General features: G+C 32.3%; 1 protein-coding gene across 1 annotated transcript in view; it reads right to left on the bottom strand.

The window, feature by feature from the left end:
• Positions 1-21,370, bottom strand: part of LOC134263798 (uncharacterized) — a 96,466-nt gene that overhangs the window by 9,024 nt on the left and 66,072 nt on the right. Inside the window, exon 5 of the mRNA XM_062746180.1 lies at positions 313-424. Coding sequence (XP_062602164.1) covers positions 313-424 — 112 coding nt within the window. The remainder of the gene's footprint in view (positions 1-312; positions 425-21,370) is intronic.

Below are 21,370 nucleotides of genomic sequence, written 5' to 3'. Positions count from 1 at the left end.
ATTAAAAACATATTTCAACAAATCTAAGTCCTTTTTATCCAGCCTTAGTCAGTTAAAAGTTTCTTAGTTCTTGGCTGAACGCTATTGCAGAAATAAAAAAAAACTCGCTGACATTTTTTTTTTAAATCCAAAATGCATTTTTTCTTTTTACATATTAATATTCAATTTCAGGTCAGACGATACGTTCGACGGAAATATCATTTTCGTATATCTCAAAACATATAAATTATATTTAAAATTAAAATAACATTGTGATTTAAGAATTGGTTTCCTTATTCTAAGTTTTGAAAAACAATCATTATACGGAGGTACCTGATAGTGTAAAAGTGAATCAACTGTGGCCCCCGGAGTATATCTGTTTACTTGTTGATTTCTACCATCTTTGTCTATACTCATTATACCTTCATAACTCGTCCAAAACAGCCTTAATAAAAGATATTCAATGTGAATATTACATGATATAAGTTGCGTCCAGCAAAAGGGACTTAGGTGACCTATAAAAGTAACTACACGACAAAAGCGTTTCAAAGACAAGACGTTTTGTCTATATGTTTGCCGAAAAAAATATTAATGCGATAAATATGTTTGTAATATGAAAAAACAAAATTATACACGTCTATAACTGCAAGTCCGTATAAAAATTAATCATCCTCTATTCATGGATTAAACGATATTTTTTTCAAAATAATATATATACACTGGATGAAATACAGTTTCCGCATGGCTGAAACCCTACTGAAACTCTGCGGAAAATTAAGGTTACTAATAGTTTCTGCAAAGGTTTAGTGCGTAAACTTCAAGTTTCATCAAGTTTCCGCAGTGCGGAAACCAACCAAAGGTGTCCACAAATCCAAATAGTTTCCGCAACTGAAACATGCTGAAACTTGCGGTATACGCAAGGTTTCAGCATGCATATACTGTTGAAATACATATGGTGTACCATAGGTTCCGCAACTGAAACTTGCTGAAACTTAAGGTATACGCAAGGTTTCAGTATGCGTATACGGTTAAAATAAATATGGTTTACCAATGGTTTCCGCAACTGAAACTTGCTGAAACTTGAGGTATACGCAAGGTTTAAGTATGTGTATACGGTTGAAATACATATGGTTTACCAGTGGTTTCCGCAACAGAAACTTGCTGAAATTTGAGGTATAGGCAAGTATGCCTTTAAAATATTGATATACATAGGGTATACTTTAGGTTTCCGCAACGGAAATTGTAGTATTGACTACACAATTTAGCCCTGGTTTTCAACCATGGTCATTTTCACCCTGAATTCTCATATTGGAAAAAACAACACACTAACACTTGTTATCAAAGAATATTCAATGTTATTACAAACATTTACATACATTGGGTTGAACATTTTTCTCTTGCATCAAAAACATTTTTTACAGCTAAGTCCGAGCCCTCAAGTCACGACAGGAGGACAGAGAAAATGTCTGCATTTAATGATGTCTCATATATCAGAGATATAATCTTGCGAGAAGAACTTAGAACTGCATTACTGCAATCAATCAACTAAACCTGAATTCGGTTTATGCAAGTCTAGTATTATCAAGGAAATGTAAAATTACTTGGTATAATAAATGCACAAGTTCACATCACAAGTAGCCAATAAGCACCAAGGTTGATTCCTTTGTTAAAAATTCAGTTTGTAGTCCATCATCAATAAACAGAAAAGTCCCTGAGTGGATCTCATTTTTTGATGACCCACTTACACTTATCATGCTTATGCTAGTGGTGGCTGCATGTTTTCGGAACTGTGCAACACATCACTGTAGTCTGCATGTATGTCCTGTTCCAGTTTCAGTTGACTTTAAAAATATCAATGCTTGAGTATAGAAAGACTTGTTTTCATCATTGGAGAAATGATATCATGTTCAAGTTGGATTGATCTGCTCATCAGTTACTTCAACCTTTTGAAAAAATATATAAATATAGTTTAACAAAATCCCAATCTTAATAAAACAACATGTTAGATCCTCTCGCATACTCGCTACACAACATCTAACAATATCCCATAGAAGGTCACGTCAGATGTCAAATACGGAACAACTCTAGACTTCTTTGTTCTAATATATGAAATGCAATAATTTTGCAGTTGACTATTTGATTGGTTAATAGAATTTGACCTCTGACTAGGGCTGTATCAATATATCTATATATCAATACGTATCTATATTCAAGAAAAATATCGTTCCGAAAAGTATCTTCCAATACGTATCGGAAAGAGATTTTTTCTTCAAAATCTGTTCAAAAAATGGGAGTTTTAATCACCAAAGATTATCTTTTACTTTTTTGAATTAAAACCTTCAATAATTATATAACTTTTAAGGACATAACACATTTTTCTAATTATTACAAAATACAATGAGAATTTTTTGAACATGTTGATTTTACTGACATCAAAAGATTTAATTGAAGTGTTATTTTTAAAGATAATGAGACAAGAACTTTAAAATGGGTAAAAAAACACTTAATTGATATGAAAAGTATGCATTAAAATGATTAAGAAGCCTACTCTGACGGACGTGTTTCAGAATCCAGTATATCGCATATCGCTTTAAAAAATATTGTATCGTATCGTATTGAAATTTTTGGCTCAATACACAGCCCTACCTCTGACGTGACACTCTACAGGATGTTGTTAGATTTAGGCAGTATCTAACAATTAATATTACTTTAATGGACATAGTCCCTAGTGCTGTTCTAGTACAAGCTTTTGTTTGATTAATTTCACATTTTAGGCATTTTTTATCAGAATGATTTAAAATGAAATCTGAAAAATTATCAAGTGTAAAATATCATTAGTTTATCAAAGATGCCTTTTTTAAACACTTGATTAGGGGTAATGAAATAAACAAACTTGAATTTATTTAAATGTACCTGAATATATATGCATAGATTTGTTTCTGATTTTCAGAATAAATTAAGGAATTTTCTTTCAATCTACTTGTTCATCAAAATATCTTTTTATTTGAATAATAACTAGAGGTCCATAGACCTAATAGGTATCATGTAACAACTTTCACTCAATTGAATTTGGTTTGTGTTTTAAACAGAAAGCCATGAAATTTGAAAATTTGAAAGATGCACCATTGCTTTTCATAATTATACACTTAACATGCTTACTTTGGTTACTCAATACCCAAAGGTAGATCAGAGTAATAGGGTGAATTCACCATGCATCGGACTACCTTGTACTTCAACAAGTTCTAGCGATATTGCTACCGACGGAAAATTATCAAAATGGAGTTTGACATTTAGTTTGTAATTAAAATATCAATTTAGAACACAATTATATGCTGTTTATTGAGAAAATTTCCCCAAAAATCGAGTTTTTAGGAAAAACTGGGAATTAACCACGGATCGGACATTGTTCACCATGCATCAGACGGACGGTATGGAGACCGGAAAAATATCACACCTTTATCACAGTGCTTTAAAATCATTGATATGGAAGTATTTTCATCTTTTATCTAAGAAATAACCCTCAACTTTAATTTAATCGACGAAATTATTGCACAAATGTAGAACGATTCAAGAGACCTCACTCTGCCTTAGAAATGCTTTAAATACTTATAATGCCGTAATTCGCGCCTTTTTTCTCATGGTTTATCATACTCTGGTTTGTAGAAATAAATTAAGTAAAATTCCAGACGTCACATATCGATAACTTGTATTTTTTTCTGAAAATATAGAGTTTTTATTTTCTTTTTCCGCAAAAAACAGCTGTCAGCTGTGTTCTGTATGAAAATGGTAGTGCTTACCTTTGCACCGGAAAGTGTCCGATGCATGGTAAATTTGTGTCCGATGTACGGTGAAATTAGCATACTAATAAAAACCCGCTTTATTAAGAATTAAACAAGCAGTGAAGTGAAATTTCTTTATAATTAATGTAGAAATACCAATCCCTGACAAAATTCACCAAAGTCCGGCTCGTTCTGTGGAAGTCGAATTAAAAAGAACGATAACTCTAAAAATGGCAAAATCATAAATTTCGGGTTATTCCCCTTTGATCATGTAAAATATGACGTAACTTCAAGGCCATTTGCTGAGTATATTTATCACAACTTGATAAAAACAATCGGTATCATTAAAAAATTTAAATCTTCATCTTTATGACAGAAAAAAATAAATACACAGAACTCTTAAGTTGAAAGAGAATTTATTGCCTAAAGTTGTCCGAAGCAAGGTATGTGTCCGATGCATGGTGAACTCACCCTAAAGATAAAATGCAATTCCATTTTAAAACCACAAGTTGTGTACCCCACCCCACAGGAACCACTAACCCTGGGGCCACACATTCCAAAATTTTCTGAGTGTTATCTTAAGTTTTTTCATCATAAATGGTTGATTTATTCCCAAGAGCTATATGGACCAACCCTAGTACTAGAACCCCTGACCTTGGGGCCATGAATTTCATGATTATGGTAGATGACTCAGTGCTCATTACAATCATGGCAACAGTTTGACTGCTTGATGTCCAGAAGTAAAAAAGATGGGGGGAGGTATCATAATATTTACAAATTTTGTTCCCCTTCATTGTAGATGCTTTGTACCAAAATTGGTTGAAATTGGTTGAGCGATTGCAAGGAAGAAGCTGAAAATGTTCAAATGTCAACACACGACAAACAAAAACAGGTGCTGGCACGAAAAAGATCCCTCACTGCTCAAAGGCCCAGCATAGGACAAAATTTGTAGCCCTCCACCGGCAAGTAGTGGCGTCTCCATATGAGTGAAAAATTCTCGAGAGGGACGTTAAACAATATACAATCAATCAATCAATTCAATAAAATTTAGAGATCATAAAAGTATTATGTAAAATTTTCATAATGGGTCACATTGCCATTGGTTAAAGCGACAGCCCTAGAGTTGGGGAGTAAGACCTGATTCGTACATCACGGGTCTGAATCCAATGTAGTACAAAGAGACTGGTCCCTCGGATGAGACTGTGTTGGTGGCGTGTCCACATTAATAAAAAGTTCTCTAACGGGATAACAAATAAATACAAGTATATGACTGTATAATGAATCAATACATGTAACTTAAGAATTTGAAAATGGCCAATTGCCCATTTCATCAAGCTCCAGTCTATCATAATACACACTTCAGGTAAATACTGTTCTGTTCATATCAAGAGAATATTCTTTATGGTTGTGATTTCTGATGTATTTATAAACTGCACCACAAATAATACACAAGGTACAATAAAAATATGGTATTTTAATGAACAATAACACCATGCACACTACCGGTAAATCAAGTTTTAGGTTGCTAAAATAGTGTTAATTGTTTCATATAGATCAAAACATGCATATGTGTCAGTATAAAATTACAATTGATCTATTAATTTAAAATAAATATCATTTTAGCATTTCACGTTTAATTAATGATAATCATGCCTTGTAAGAAAAGATGTTTATGTATCTTCGTGTATAACTATTTTTTTTCACGTACGACAATGTTTCAAAATCATAATGTATTGTATGAAACTTAATAGAATACTTCGACTTGTATAATGTGAGGCATTCTGAAAATTATCAAAACACTTTCATATCCCCAAATCTGCAAGTTCTCAGGAATTTTACTTTCATGACTGTACAACATGCACAAACTGGCATTTCACAGTGATACAATACTACACAATTACATTCTCCCAATATGATGCCCTCTTACACAATGGCATTCTTCCAACATAATGCCCTCTAACATGTCTAATATTTACGATTCTAGACTGCATGTATGTTAAAAATATATTCAACCCCTTCCTCGGCTGTGCAACACAGTCTTCCATCAATAATAAAAACAATTCAGCAAAAAATAAATGTAGGATTCAAGAAACTACTCCTGCAAATAACAATGAACACATCCAGCAGTTATAATGAACAACAAAGCTTACCTGTTCTGAGGGAACCTAAGCGTGGGGGCAAATCTTTCGATTTTCCGAAAAAGTAAACACCGGATACAAGTTCATAACGATATTATCCTCTAAAACCAACCTTGTGCAGGGGAGGGTCAGAGCGGACGCCTTATCGAAAACTGGGAATCTGGCGAAACCACTTGGTATCGCGACTCTGCCTACCTTTTACAACTTTATTTCGCGGAGCTAACTCCCGAGACGCGAGAAATCAGTAATTTGATTATTTTCCTACTTGTTAATTGTCATTGAAAGGATGCTTCAAACGTTTAAACAGCCGTATCACCGACAAATGAAGCATCACTTGAACTAGGTCACCTCCTCGCCATTCGACTGCTTTGCGCATGACGTAAGCACACAAATACACAAAATTCCTGTCAGTTTGAAAGTAACACGTGCTCAAACCACGTGTAGGGCTTTTGGAAAATTATGAATGTGTTGTGAAAATACATATAAAATAACATAAGGATGTTTTATTTACTTATTGATAAGGAAAGCAACCGTCAAAAACGACTTCTAAGCTAAAATGAGGTTTAAAACACCACACATGATATTTTCACGTGATAGTTTGTTTGTGTATTTGTTTGTGACGTCATGCGCAAAGAAGTCGGATGTCGAGGAGGCGACTAAATTCAAGTGATGCTTCATTTTTCGGTGATACGGTTCTTTAAACGGCGAAAGCATCATATTTATGACGAGTTTAACAAAAAACATGCAAGATAAATACAATGGTACAAAATGCATGCGGTCGTTTTAACAGCACTTAATTATACGTATTACAACCTAAGCTGAGAATGATTTACAAGGCGCTTTTTCAAAATAATTTTAACTGTACAATGGTTGATTTGAATTTTTGGAACGCGCCGTTTTGACCCAACTTTATTTTTACGATTGCAGACAATTTAAACAAAAATAATGGTGCTATGAACTGTAAAAAAATAACTACCTGTATCTAATCTGTCGTTTGAGATGCCTTTCTTCTGTGTGGAGTCAAAAGATCTTCTCATCTCTGTTGTTTTTGTGTTTTCTTGAGCAAGTTCTTGGTGTTTTCTTAGCCATTTTGTCCCTCTTTCTTCTACTAAAAATCTAACCAATGAGAGAGAAGCATTCTATCGCGATACGCCACCTAGTGATTGAATGTCAGTCTCTACGGAAAATTCGACTTAGTTTTTGAATTTCTCTTTTGGCAATATTTTTTTTTACGTTTTAATTGCAGACGTCCTTGTACTTATGACAACAGAATGAACATGTCAGTTTTAAATGCTTAAATAAAATTGACCATGGAATCGAATTTTGGTATAAAACCGTATTTTAAGTCCCTTATCATCATGATTATAATGATTATGGTAATTGTTGAAATGGACTGTCCAGATTTTTACAAATAGATTGAAAATCATATACACATGTACTTAGATTATTGTGTAAAAAAAAAGAATACAAGTCAACAAAGTTATGCTGATGGCATATTATCCACAAACAAAAGCGATTTTAACCCCCCTCCCTTTCTAATAAGCGATACGAATTAGCTGGTTAAAACTTTATCACAAGTCTGAAAATTTATGTTTATATGTTTTTTTTTAAATCTTAATCTACGGGATAAATTTTTATTTGTATCCTAAAAAAGAATAGATAAATTAACAAAGTACATGTAAATTTATAATCATTGTACGTTATATAGTGAATTATATAATAATTAATTTTGACCTTCGTAACTTAAATAAAACGAAGAAAAAAAATTACAAACTATATTAGAATGTTTTGTATGAGCCTCTCTCTCTCTCTCACTCTTTCACACTCTCTCTCTTTCTCTCTCTCTCTCTCTCTCTCTCTCTCTTTCTCTCTCTCTCTCTCTAGAGAGTTCCGAATGTAAACATGGCAGGTAAATTTGAAGCGAGAGAAAAACGGTAAAAAAGTAATTGTTTTTTCGTCTTTATATGGATTATTTTTGGGGATTAAAAGCATAAACAATCTTAAGAAGGTTTGTTTTGATTAAATTGGTTGTTATTTCTAGTGCAAATCCTTTTATATTCCTTAAAATCGTTTCGGAATGGATCCGCCCGATTTTCTGCATTACAAGTTAAGTAGTGTGTATGGGACTTACTAAGTATTCTAACTGTGGTGAGGGGCTGAGGGCTTATATTAATCTAACTTAACAACAACAAGGAGAAATTACCCAAATCCAGAGAATGCAAAATCTGATGTCATGACACACATTTTCAGTTTTTATGAGCAAGTATGTAAAAAAAATTCTGTATCTTACACAACAAAAAGTTATTAATAAACTTGATAAAATTCATTTCTAGTTGGTACCATAATTGATAAATGCTCTAAGGAAATGGAATTTTGTAATTGAATTATCAAATAAGTCGATGATTGATCGATTAAGCTTCTCCAATTTTGATCAATTATCGATTATGAAATTTCCCCGATTATTCAACACTAATAAAAAGTCATAAAATCAGGAGACAGTATATATATTAAAGCGGCACTGTGACGCACAAAGGGGAAAATTGGCAAATGTAGAATTTTCGCATGACCTCTGTAAATTTTGTTCAATTGCTAAAAGTATTCAGTTTCAAAAAATTACATGTTTTAGAACCTAAAAAATGATATTTTTATGGGGAAAAATAAAAGGAACAAGATGTGTTTGTGAAACACTATGCGCCCAGCGGCAACAAAGTTCAAAAAATCTATTTTTAGTATATTGGTCACAGTCAAGGTCACAAGGTCATTGACCTTGGTGTCATTTGAAAGAATGCATTCGAAAGAGTATGCACACCAAATATGAAGTCCCTATCTCCTATTGTTCAAAAGTTATGGCAAAAAGTGTAAAAAGCTATTTTTAGCATATAGGTCACAGACAAGGTCGCAAGATCATTGACCTTGTCGACGTTTGAAAGGACTTTATAAGAGGAGTAAGTATACCAAATATGAAGTCCCTATCTCCTATGATTCAAAAGTTATGACAACCAGTGGGAAAAGCTTTTTTTAGCATATAGGTCACAGTCAAGGTCACAAGGTCATTGACCTTGGTGTCATTCGAAAGAACTTAAATGGTGGAGTATGCACACTAAACATGAAGTCCCTATCACCTATGGTTCAAAAGTTATGGCAAAAAGTGTAAAAAGCTATTTTTAGCATATAGGTCACAGCCAAGGTCACAAGATCATTGATGTTGTCGACGTTTAAAATGACTTTATTAGTGGAGTAAGTATACCAGATATGAAGTCCCTATCTCCTATGGTTCAAAAGTTATGACAAACAGTGGAAAAAGATATTTTTAGCATATAGGCCACAGTCAAGGTCACAAGGTCATTGACTTTGATGTCATTTGAAAGAACTTTATTAGTGGAGTATGCATACCAAATATGAAGTCTCTATCTCTTATGGTTCAAAAGTTATGGCGAAGGTTAAAGTTGACAACAGACAGAAAGACAAACAGATAAACAGACAAACAGACAGAACAAAAACAATATACGCCCGGGATCTATCGATCCGGGCGCATAAAAATAATTTCTGTCTGCCCCAGAACGAAAATATTGCAAAATATCTGGTACTTATTCATCCCTATTGTACGCGTGCGCAGAAAAGTGTTGAATAAGTTTCCATATTTACCATGGTCTCAGTAATCCACGAATGAATGTAAGAGGACCCCAAAAAATGATTAAATTTTTTTTAAAAAGTTTTTATAACATATTTCTCACCTTTGCATGCTCCAGTTGAATGTTGTTTACAAGTTTGAACTAAAAATAAGAGTTGCATGACCTTGACATAACCGAAACAACGAAACGGTAGATCTATACAACTTTTATTTTTCCGGCACTTATATTGTGCCGTCAATTCTTGCAGTTTAATTGTCATATATTCGCTAAATACTCATGATTTCATAAGTCTTCCTCTGTATGCTACAAAATCTTAAAATTATGATATGATTTTGACTCACTGTGCCGCTTTAAGTACTATAATTTGATCATTGATGGATATAATCGGCCAATGACTAATTATTATTAACCAAATTTTGATTACATTTTGTAAAATTTTCTGATTATTGTTAAACAGTTAGCATGGTTAGCATGTATATTTTCTGACAACTTCTCAGCATGTTCATGAGGCTTAAGGGGGATGTACGGCCACATTTAGTGCAGTGAGAGCAAAATGTAAACATTTCTTCAAATGGCTAAAATACATTATATTTGATCAAATTTAAAGTTTTTTTTAATAAAGATACAATAAATATGCATAACCGAATGCATGTTGTGCATAAATAATCTATACTTTTGCAGAAAAATGCTTTTGATATGCTCCTTAGAACTGCGCAGCTACAGAATTCAGCAAAGCCTTAAAAAATCCAAAAAAATACTGCAAACTGTGCATTAATGTTCTCTCTACAACCATTTGTTGAGAAAATGTCTAATTTTTGCACTTTTAAATAAAAATTTCAAGTTCAAAGCAATGTACCATTGTCTTTAAAAAGAGTGTAAAGAACCATGAAAGTAGTTCATGGATAGCAGCACGTGGTCTATTTTAGCACAGAATCTTGTTTTCCAGACCTCGTCCTAATATGGAGGGGCATAAAAATCTTTAAATGTAGAAGAGAATTACAGTTGAAAAATATTCCATATAATATATGAACACTTTTAAAGGAGGAAAGGTGTTATAGTGCGGCTTGAAGTAATTTATTTAGTGTTATTATCGAACAGTTTTTATATAGTTTACGTATTGATATTAAAATAACTAAACTCTTTGATTCCAGGTAAGGAAAAATGAGCACCATCAAAGTTAAAAATTAAGAGTTTGTAAGCTTGCCACAGATAAATTATATTATCTATTGAAATTTAATTATCTACAATAAAACACAAAGAAATTAGACACATAAGATTGATACGAATGACCTTGTTTTAGTACCTCCTAGTACGAAGCGTTATCAAAAATTTCGCGAAATATCTCTATATCTACAAAACCACAGTTCAGATTAGATAGCCAAACACAAGTTCTATAAATAGCATATGCTGAAGTTTTGATCCTTGTTTGTGATGTCAATCTGAAAATGACGTCATTATTCAGGTACTTTTGACGAAAAATGGTTGTTTCAATGGAACTCGTGGCACATGTATATCTTAGAAATGCCTTTGAAGTAGCGTATAAGAATTTGTTCATGTGAAGCAGTTTATTAAATGGCTTCCTATAATTTCAATCAATGATTGGATATCGTTTTAGTGAAGGAAGGCAGATGGTTAAATATGATACTTGTTATGTTGCCCGGTGAAAGCAAGTTTGAAAAGGGATGTGTTTTTAATAAAGCAATATGTTATCAAAGACCTTCAATTAAAATTTTACACTTTGAAAAATACTTCAATATTTCAACAATAATAAATATCAAATACCTAAGATATTGTTTATTTTTTGATCACCCCTCGTATATTCTGTCAAATAAACATGCATTTATAATTTTCATCACAGAGGAGCAACAGTTGAAAAGGCATGAAATCATTCAGAGTGGGTTAGGAGATTTAATGAATAACTTTTTTTCTATTTGCCCATATTTTCAAAATTACAATTGTACAAAGTAAAGAGAAAAAATCAACCTATAAACATCTTCAAAATGATGTTTGGTGGTCCTCCCAACTCAGGGAAAGATTATTGGGTCCGTATTTATAGGTGAGAAAAAAAAAATCCTTAAAATTTAAACAGAATTGTTGACGGATGAAAAAGAAAAAAATATCGTGTAATGGAATGTTAAAAAAATGAGTCGGGTCATTTCTAGGCAGTATTTTTTTATTTTTATAACAAGTGGTATTATAAGGCTAGTACATGTTCCATCACATACTTAGTAATGCAATTTTAAAAAATCTTTGACACTATTTTGAAAAACAAACATAGGATATTCGGGGGAAGGGGGGGGGGGGGTAGCACTCACTTTTTTGAAATGATAGACATAGCATATATGCAATGGACCTTTCTTTGCAAACATTGTGCTCGCTTCTAAATTTCATAGAAACAACTCATTATATTTTATCAAGATTCGCATGTTCAATGAGCGAGAGCTTACAACGTTGTCAACATAATGAGACATGATGCGTTTTTGTGTCCAAACATTATTCCATACAATGAGTGGGTCATTGCAAACATTCTTGCTATTTATGTGAGGTGCCTGAAGGATATCCTATAACTGCCTATTTTTTCTATCTAGCTTCTAAACAAAATAGACATATGTACCAACTTTTCGAATGTAAGACATGTAATTACAATTTATTTTTCATGCACTGCATATTGTTTAACATTTTCAAATTAAATGCTAAGCATCCTCCTTGCAGTGCCCCATTTGAAAATAACTTCTATCGCCACAGAAAAAAAGACCCAACGTAAACACATATGTTTAAGACATTTTTACCTTTTTTCTTGAGTTTTAAAGTAACCAACAAATTATCAAGACTTGTTCCATTAAAATTAAATATAATCATGGTTATAAACGGATTCATCCACAGCAGATATATGCAAATGCCAACCATGTGCTTAGTGGATTAATATTATCAAGGAATTTCGAGTTGTAAATAGAACAATTTTTCCTGATTTGCTGGAGTGAGGTTAAAATCGCGTTTTTTCATTAATCAGACAAGCGATGCAACAAATAAACGTAGTAAGTAATATTACCTAATTATTATTACTTAGTAATTTCTTGTCTTGATGTTATTATGGTCGCATTTATTCTAAAAGAATTGTTATTCGAACTCTGTGTGACAGAGGAATGGCGGACCAAAATAAACACATGGCCTCAGGAAGACACCCATTTGAAAAATCAAATTTTCAAGAATTATGGATAATGACAAGAAAAAAAAAACGAAACAAATGTAGCCATATTATCAATGAATCAAACTAACCCCATTTTCAATGCATTTTTCATCTCATGAATGCTGTAGCTGCGCAGTTCTAACATGATTAATTTTCTTCTGATTAAGACAAAATAAACTTAATTGTTTACTAATTTTGGTCTTTAACAGTAGGTTATTAGTGCATTAGCACTTTGAGTAACTTTGGGCTAGTTTGGTAGAGTATTAAGCGCATTCTTGGTATTTCTTAGTTTACACCAGACTAAATCAAATATGGCTTGTACATCCCCCTTAACCTACTTTGATATCATGAACAAGTACCATTTTTTTTATTTTAGATATACCAGTTTCTATATTTCCATGTACATGTATTAGGCTTCATAACATACAAGGTATCAGCATGCTTTTTTTTTATTATTTCTGCTTTTAGAGCAACGGAAGTACTGTAAACCAACTTTTATTTGAGTGGAAGAAATATTAGCCAGTTTCATGACCAGTGTACGAAATTCCCGTCCGCCCGAGACGTACTTAATCGGGAGCGGACGTATAAACTTTACTCTGCATCAGCCCGCTTGGACGCACTAGTATATATATATATATATATATATATATATATATATATATATAGAGAGAGAGAGAGAGAGAGAGAGAGAGAGAGAGAGAGAGAGAGAGAGAGAGAGAGAGAGAGAGAGAGAGAGAGAGAGAGAGAGAGAGAGAGAGAGAGTGTGGGGGGGGGATTTTTTTAAATTTGTAAAATTTGAATGTTCAGACACCTTGGGGTCATTACTAGTGACTATACACTGTATACACCATGCACTGTATGTATATAATACGCCTGGTCACAGCCCATTGTTCATCTAAGGTAGAAAAACCTCTCAATCCACATAGAATATACAAAAAATACACCAACACGGTAGCAGATGTCTTTGCGACACGTGTCTCCCCACCTGTGGCACGTGAGGACAGTTGCCAGCGAGTTGGATTCAAAGAAAAGGATTGAAAATTTGATCAACTTACATATTACTTTTATTTTTTAAAAAAAGTGTGTTCTGAATCACAAATATATAGCACATTATACATCTCAATACGAATATAATTGAACATATTACTAAAAAGTATAGGTACCGCGTTTTCAGTTATATTGCATAAATTGACATCACGAAAGCAAGATATTTGAAAAATAAATAAATAAATAAATAAAATGCCTACACATAACTTGCAATCTAATAAAAATGAGATTTTCCATTCGTTCCCAGGGTATTGTTTCACAAAAACAGACTTTTTTACATTAATAAGTCTTCCTCGTGCGAATAAGCTTAAGCATCTGGGTAACAAATGAGACGATTTAATTTTAATTTGATTGACATTATATGCTGCAGATCTTAAGAACCATGGCATCAAATGTTCAGGACATGTTTTCTTGCAATATTTACCCGCGGCTTTCGATTGAGATTAACGCCAATTAAACGAATAAATTGTATTCATGAGAACGGAGATAAAAATACATATATGTAGATATTAAATCAATGTAATTATAAAAAAACAACAAGTAACTATTGCACTATATATCTATGTTGAACACTGAACATTAAAAAGGGTTCCTAGTCAGTATTTGTTGTTAACAAATTGAATTATTAAAATGATAATATTCCATTCAAGAATATAGATACATGTATAAGAAATTTAAATGCAAAACTTGCTATTTCAGACTAATTTTCTTTTTTAAACAAATTAACATTAAATGTAATATTGTAGACAGAGGAACCTCCATATATAACCCTTGATTTGTTCTCATACGGAAGTAATATTTTGTGAAAATTATGTATGTTATGAAAATAATTAATTCCCGAGGGGGAGTCTCGAGTTGGGTAATGTAGAAAATCCTGGTGAGAGAAATCGATTTTGTTTATAAATGGTAGGACATCGCGCACGGTGTTGGTACTATAATATCTAAATCTTAATGTCTCAAAGAAATATGCGGTTTCGCGATGTCATATTTACTTTAAATTAAAAAAAAAATGATTTATTTTATCTAAAGTGATGAATAGTTCCTAAAAATTTCTTTTTAATAATTTAAATTTATTTTAACTATGATGAGGCGGTACTCAGTATTGGTAATTTACGGCAAAATCCCCGTGTCCGACGTTACATCAATTATTGTTTGCGCAACTAAAAGGTATGGAAAAATGCACTTACAATTCTCTGAATTAAATAAAATTTAGGGGTTAAAATAAAATTTATGCATTTTTTAAGATATTGTTGAGTTTTTAACATCATTTTATCAATTTCATAAATTTAGACTAGATCTACAGAGCGTAAATAAAATGTCTAACGGTAAAAATTTGTTTCCTTACACGGACAATAGCCGAAATGGAGATGTGTACCAGACATAAATCCCAGACAAATATCAATTTGGCTGAATAATCTTTTAGTACATATATCTCTTAGATTAATTGTATTGATACATTTCATATTACATTTCAAACGTAAATATAAGGAAGGCTTTCTTAAGTGTAGCCATTTTGTTATGCATGCATAGTCACTGCATTGTTACTAAATATGTCTCAGTAACATATCAAAGATATATTAATTAATGTAAGATGCAAAGCAATCATGTATGTAGCTTGAAAGAACATTGAATGCTGCATTTACTAATTACACAATTTTTACAGTAATGGTCTACATGAAATAAATGCAAGCATCAATAAAAGTGTAGCCATTTTGTCACAATAACGAAAAACGTCATTTTACGCAATGCGTCAGGGGTGTCAAATTATTATCGCCGTGGCTTTTTTCATGCAGGTCCGTAGTACGAGCTCACATGTACTTACGGACATGCAGGAACTACCCCCACCCACCCCAGATATTCAATCCCGGAGCTTGTTGGAGATTTTTTCAATAATTATACTTTTGACTATTATTTATCATGTGTATATGTACCGAAGGAAAAAGTTATGAAAACATTAAAATGATATCGTTCCACAAAAAATATCCTACTAAACGAAGTATGCATCATAAGAGTCCCCCCTCCCCCCTTTCTTTCACTAAAAAATAGTAAAAAGATTTTAGAATTTCTGTGATAAACCAGCCTTTTCAATAATGGTGAAACGTCTCCATCTCTTTTTTTCACCCCCCTTAATAAACTAAATTGATACTTATTTTTTTAAATTCAAAATGACAGCTGTTCCATTGAAACTTAGGAAATATAACAAATATTCTCATTTTTTCTCTATACAGCCAAAGCGCATATGACGCTATATAGAAATAAAAGGGTTGTATTGACCCTACTGAAAAAAAAAATATTGAAGGAGGTTGAAAGGAAATACTACTTAAATATATTTTCTCCTCATAAGACACACAAGTGAGAAAATAGAAAGAGGAATATTCACTGAGTGCCTTTGGCATTTCAGTAAGTAAAATTTTATTATTAAGATTTATTATTAAACATCTAACTATTTAGAAAAGAAGGTTCAAACATTCATCAATATGCGCCATTTTTTTTTATACTTTTGAAAAATAAAATTCATTTAATAAAAGATCTAAAAAATTGTATGTATAAGGTTCAAAACTTTATAACAACGTTATGGCTTTTTAACGTTTTTTTTTAACTTAACGTCTATGTGTACATGTACCAACACCGTGCGCAACGTTTATTTTTTCAGCACAATATGAAATAAATTAACATGAAGCAACGATCTTGTACAAAGTGCTTATCATTGATATCAATATCGGTATGTGTAAGTTTACACAGAACACATCTCAAAATCTGAATATGAAGTAGTAGATACCTGGTATTTAAAAATAAAACCAGTTTTTAAAATGTATAAGTAAATAAAAAATGATATGAGTTGATTTTTCTACCCTTTTGAAAAAAAAAATAATAAAAACAATTTCAGTTCGGTTTCAGCATGCGAAACCCTCACGGAATCAAAATCAATATAGTAAAGATTATAATGAGTTGATTTTTCTACCCTTTTGAAAAAAAATAATAAAAAAAGTTTCAGTTCGGTTATATGATATGATAAACGTGATGACTTTAACTTTTTCTATCGTCAACTTCTCTTACTTATGCAGCAATATACCTTCATCACCTGCATACGGAGTATTTATATCTCAGTTGATTCGATATGCAAGATCATGCTCTACGTATGAACAATTTCGTAAACGAGGTAAAATATTGACAAGCAAGTTGATGAAACAAGAATATCAACAGCCTCGTTTAAAGTCATCATTTCGTATATTCTATGGTCGATACCATGACCTTGTCAGCAAATACAATTTATCATTGAATGAAATGCTGACTGACGTTTTTGATACCAATTGTTAGTCCATTATTTATACACTGAATTGACCACGGATTTTTTCCGTTATATCCTGATTATGACAACGAGCACACGGCGGGTGTGACCGGTCGGCAGGGGATGCTCACTCCTCCATGGCACCTGATCCCACCTCTGATGTTTCGGAGGTCCGTGTTTGCTCTGCTCTTATTTTGTATATTTCATTTGAGTTTTACAATCAAATTTTGTACCATAACTCTCTAGTACCCCGCACAACAACCGTCCTAGAGGTGCAACCCCCCATCCCCATCCCGCCCCTTCCCCCTTAGATCTGTGCATGCTTTTTTACCTAAGTGGGAGACGCAGATTCTCTAAATTAGCTTTTTCTTTTTAGTGAATGAGACCATATAGGTTGTGGCAATCAGATTTAGGGATTTATAGATTCTTTTACATTGTAGAGGTCTGATTTTTGTCTCAATTCTACTTTTTTCAGTTTCAAGTTCAAATTTAGCTAGCTAGGTCAAATTAAAGTGGGATAGTAAACCATCATAAATGAAAAAAAAACCTCTATGTATTAGGCAAAGGTTATGCTAAACAAAGCTTACATATATATTACCTATTTGCATGATGTTTTTCTAATCTACAAATACAAGAAAATGTACTGGTAACATGAATTTCAGTTTTTTTTTATATATATTTTCAATTAAGGGTTCAGTATGGCTATAACAGTATCCCATTGTTGTTTTGTAGCACTGAGTGATTCAACCTGCAACATGACAAACTCTAACAGGGTTAAAGTGATGCTTGCGAGCTCGAGGTTCCGTTTGGTGACCGTGGGATTGTTAAAAGTGCCATTCCCCCCCTCCTCCCTCCTTATAAACTCCTTTTGATCCGATGAGATTGGTTTATAACTTCATGGAATTAAATTTGGCGAAATTGAACTTATAATTTTATTACAGTATATCTGTCCTTTGATTAAGGGACAAAACATGCAAAACCGGTATAATGCATTTATTTCAAGAAGCTTAAAACATGTATTCTTTAAGGAGACCGAGTCTAATTATTTTTGCATTAGGGATTTTGATAATTTCTTGATATTTACTTTTTACTGTTTTATTTATTGTTTTAAGATTAAAAAATCGATTATTTACTACTCCGATTTCTCAGTGGACCATCTAAAATGTTGTCAAACTTTACTGTTGGACCCTACGGGAATTTGTTGGTAAATTGCCAAATTATTACTTTTTTCTATATTTTTTGTACTTCTGTCCTAGGGATTTCTTTTACATTCAAGTAAATGAAAGTAAATGTAAAAAGTCACCAAATTGTGAAATTTCAAAAAAGTTCACCATCTGGATTAATTGGTCTAGGTAGTAATTACGATGTTTGTTTTTTCGAAGCCAACTACCTCTTATATTGCCATATTACGGTATAAATACATATATTTGCTGATGAATTATTAGTGCATACAATTTTTTGGCATAAATTGCGATTTTTAGATCACTAGTCTGTTTCTTGGGAAGTTATATCATCAGTTTTTAGTACAATATCAATGGACGTTTTGAAGATACAAGCGAGTTCTGCGTCATTCTCCAGCGTCATGCATTGCTTACAAAATCCGAAAATAGAGAACCATTTCAACGTTCTTCTTCCAATAATTGTCGTAAAATTACATTTTCAGATCAGTAGTAGTTACAAATAATGTTAATTTTGTAATAAAATCAAAATAATTTTCAAAGGTGTACTGTCACACAAATGACTGCATGAAATTAAAAAGCTGCGCAAACAGATGCGCACTCGAATTAGACTCGGCCTCGTAAGGACATTATCACAGAGAAGAAAAATCCACTGGCTGACTCTCTAAGCTTTTTTTAAGTTAAACTTGTACTATAAATAGCAGAGTAAACAAGAAACAAAACAGCGTCAAAGCAGACGCTTCCGATAAACAAAGTAGTCCCCTTGTAAGACAATATTGAATCAACTATTTGTATCATTCAAGTCGTTGGAAAAATTTAATTGCTTGAGAATGAAACTGAAAGCAGCTTTGTTTTATTTGGATAATCGTGATATAACTTTTTGTGCACATACGGTGCTGAATGCATATTGTAAGCAAACTATTTTTAATAGTGCCGGCTTTTCGAAATTGTTGAGGAATTTCATGTTTCTAATAGTTTTCGTCGGTGTTATCTTACTGGTTATTCTGTTTTGATTTTTAGCAAATTAATAGTATTATGAATTGGAATTTTAAGAATTATCATGCGTGAAGTCGCTTGACTATGTACATGTATCAGTGTTTCTAAATGTAGTTAACAATAAAAGTACTCTCTGTTTGAAACTAAAAGGATGTCTCTGAAATACACTTGACTGTGCATTATTATATACACAGGAAGAAATGAGACCTTTCAGTTAAAACTGAAAGGCGGTTTCAGTGACTTTTCAGCTGCCATTCAGCCACTGAATGGCAGGTACATTTCAGTGATCTTTCAGTTGCCTTTCAGTCATATTTCAGGTACCTTTCAGTCACCATTCAGTGGACACATTTCAGTCACCATTCAGTGGACACATTTCAGTCACCATTCAGTGGACACATTTCAGCTATCTTTTAGTGACCTTTCCGTCGACTTTCAGTGACCTTTCCGTCGTTTTTCAGTGACCTTTCCGTCGTCTTTCAGTAATCTTTCCGTTATCTTTTAGCACACATTTTAGTATCAATTCAGCGATTTTTTTTCACCGGCTTATTAATTCGAATCAGTAGTTTTTCCTTAAAAATATTTTGCATAAATTTATCATCCAATCTTAACGGTGTTTTTGTTTTCTTATTGTAATAAAGGTACCTAAAATTGGTAATCATAGTTAGATGTTCAATTGTATTTCAATTAAGTATTTACCAAATGTTAAAAGACATACATGTATATGGCATATTTTTGATACGTTCGGACTAACTAATAGGATCTTTCTATTTCTTTTGATACTTTTTAAATAACGAAAAGACTTTCCTGTATATTGTACCATTAAAATCAAAGATTTAAAATAAAATTTAATATCACACACAGTTTAAAGTCAATTTAACCATAGAAACGAGGGGATATTTCAGGTCAAATTCGGCGAAAAATTCAATTTGAACGTATAAATATAGCAAATATCATGCAAATCTGCACTTGATCTTGTATTTTTTTAGGTCAGATATGTCATATACTCCCTGGTATAACCTTAAATTGCGATTATAGATTATATCATGTCTTAATAATCGTTTATTTAAATGCTACAAAATAAATGATAACAGTTCAACTGAACTCGTTAAATTCAAATAGCGTGGACTCATAAAACTCAAAATGATATTTAATTTTCTAGTAGATTTAAAAAACAGAAAAATTCTTCAAATGATAAAAATAATGATCCGATTCTCGAATCAAAATTCAACTAGATGTCGTATAAGTTTGTAAATCTCTAATTCGGTAATAAATATTAATTTGATAAGGTATTAAATTAATTAGAAATCAATCTGAAAAAAAAAAAAAAAATTGGAGGCTATCGATCATAATGCGATCTTATTATTAAAAAAGAAAATGTTATCTTATTTTTAACAGCTCTAATATAGATTTCATTATTCCTATGTCAATCTAATACATTCTACAGTTATTATATTTTTCATGGAATTATCTAATACTAAACGATGAGACAGAATAAATATTATCTATTCCTTTTTCTGGAAGAACCTTGATATTATAAATTCCGTTTCTTAGTTGTCAAACCCGCATGCTATTTCAGATTTTGAAAGACATCATTATAAAATCATTTCACAGGAATAGAATAAATCATTTATTAATGCTTCTTGTGGAAGAAACTTAATATTGTAGATTAAAGCTTTTAAAAAGATACAGTTTGAAATATTTTGCTAATTTTCTAGATAGAGAATTCAAAACGATCTCCGAGGAGAAGATTTCTTTGACAAGAACAGGTGCCCGTCGCCGATAATTGTCATCATCTCGCTAAGAGTTGTGTAATTAATTAGTCTGTCCCCCAAATCCGCAGCATTAACATAGAATATACAAAATATATACAAGATATATACACATCGCAACTTCTCGATACAACAGGTGAATCGTGTTCCATTTCGATTTCTACAAATTGATTGATTTTATTTTCTTATATTTCAAAAAGAAGTCGTAGCGTAATGGATATGGTCACGGACTTACACGCTGGAGACCAGGGTTCGATTCTGGCTTTTTGCAAGATTTTTTTTATCTTGCATTAATTTTTTTTTTCATTTTTTATTCGCAAATATGTAGACTGAATACTATTAAATCAAGAAAAAGTTAAGTAAATTTTTTAAGTTA

Source organism: Saccostrea cucullata, unplaced genomic scaffold (assembly GCF_032062105.1).
Source record: "Saccostrea cucullata isolate Sc308-1 unplaced genomic scaffold, CSIRO_AGI_Scuc_v1 ctg983, whole genome shotgun sequence".
Taxonomy (NCBI): Eukaryota; Metazoa; Mollusca; class Bivalvia; order Ostreida; family Ostreidae; genus Saccostrea; species Saccostrea cuccullata.
The sequence above is the reverse complement of the archived record's forward strand: the minus strand, read 5'-3'. Positions and strand labels throughout refer to the sequence as shown.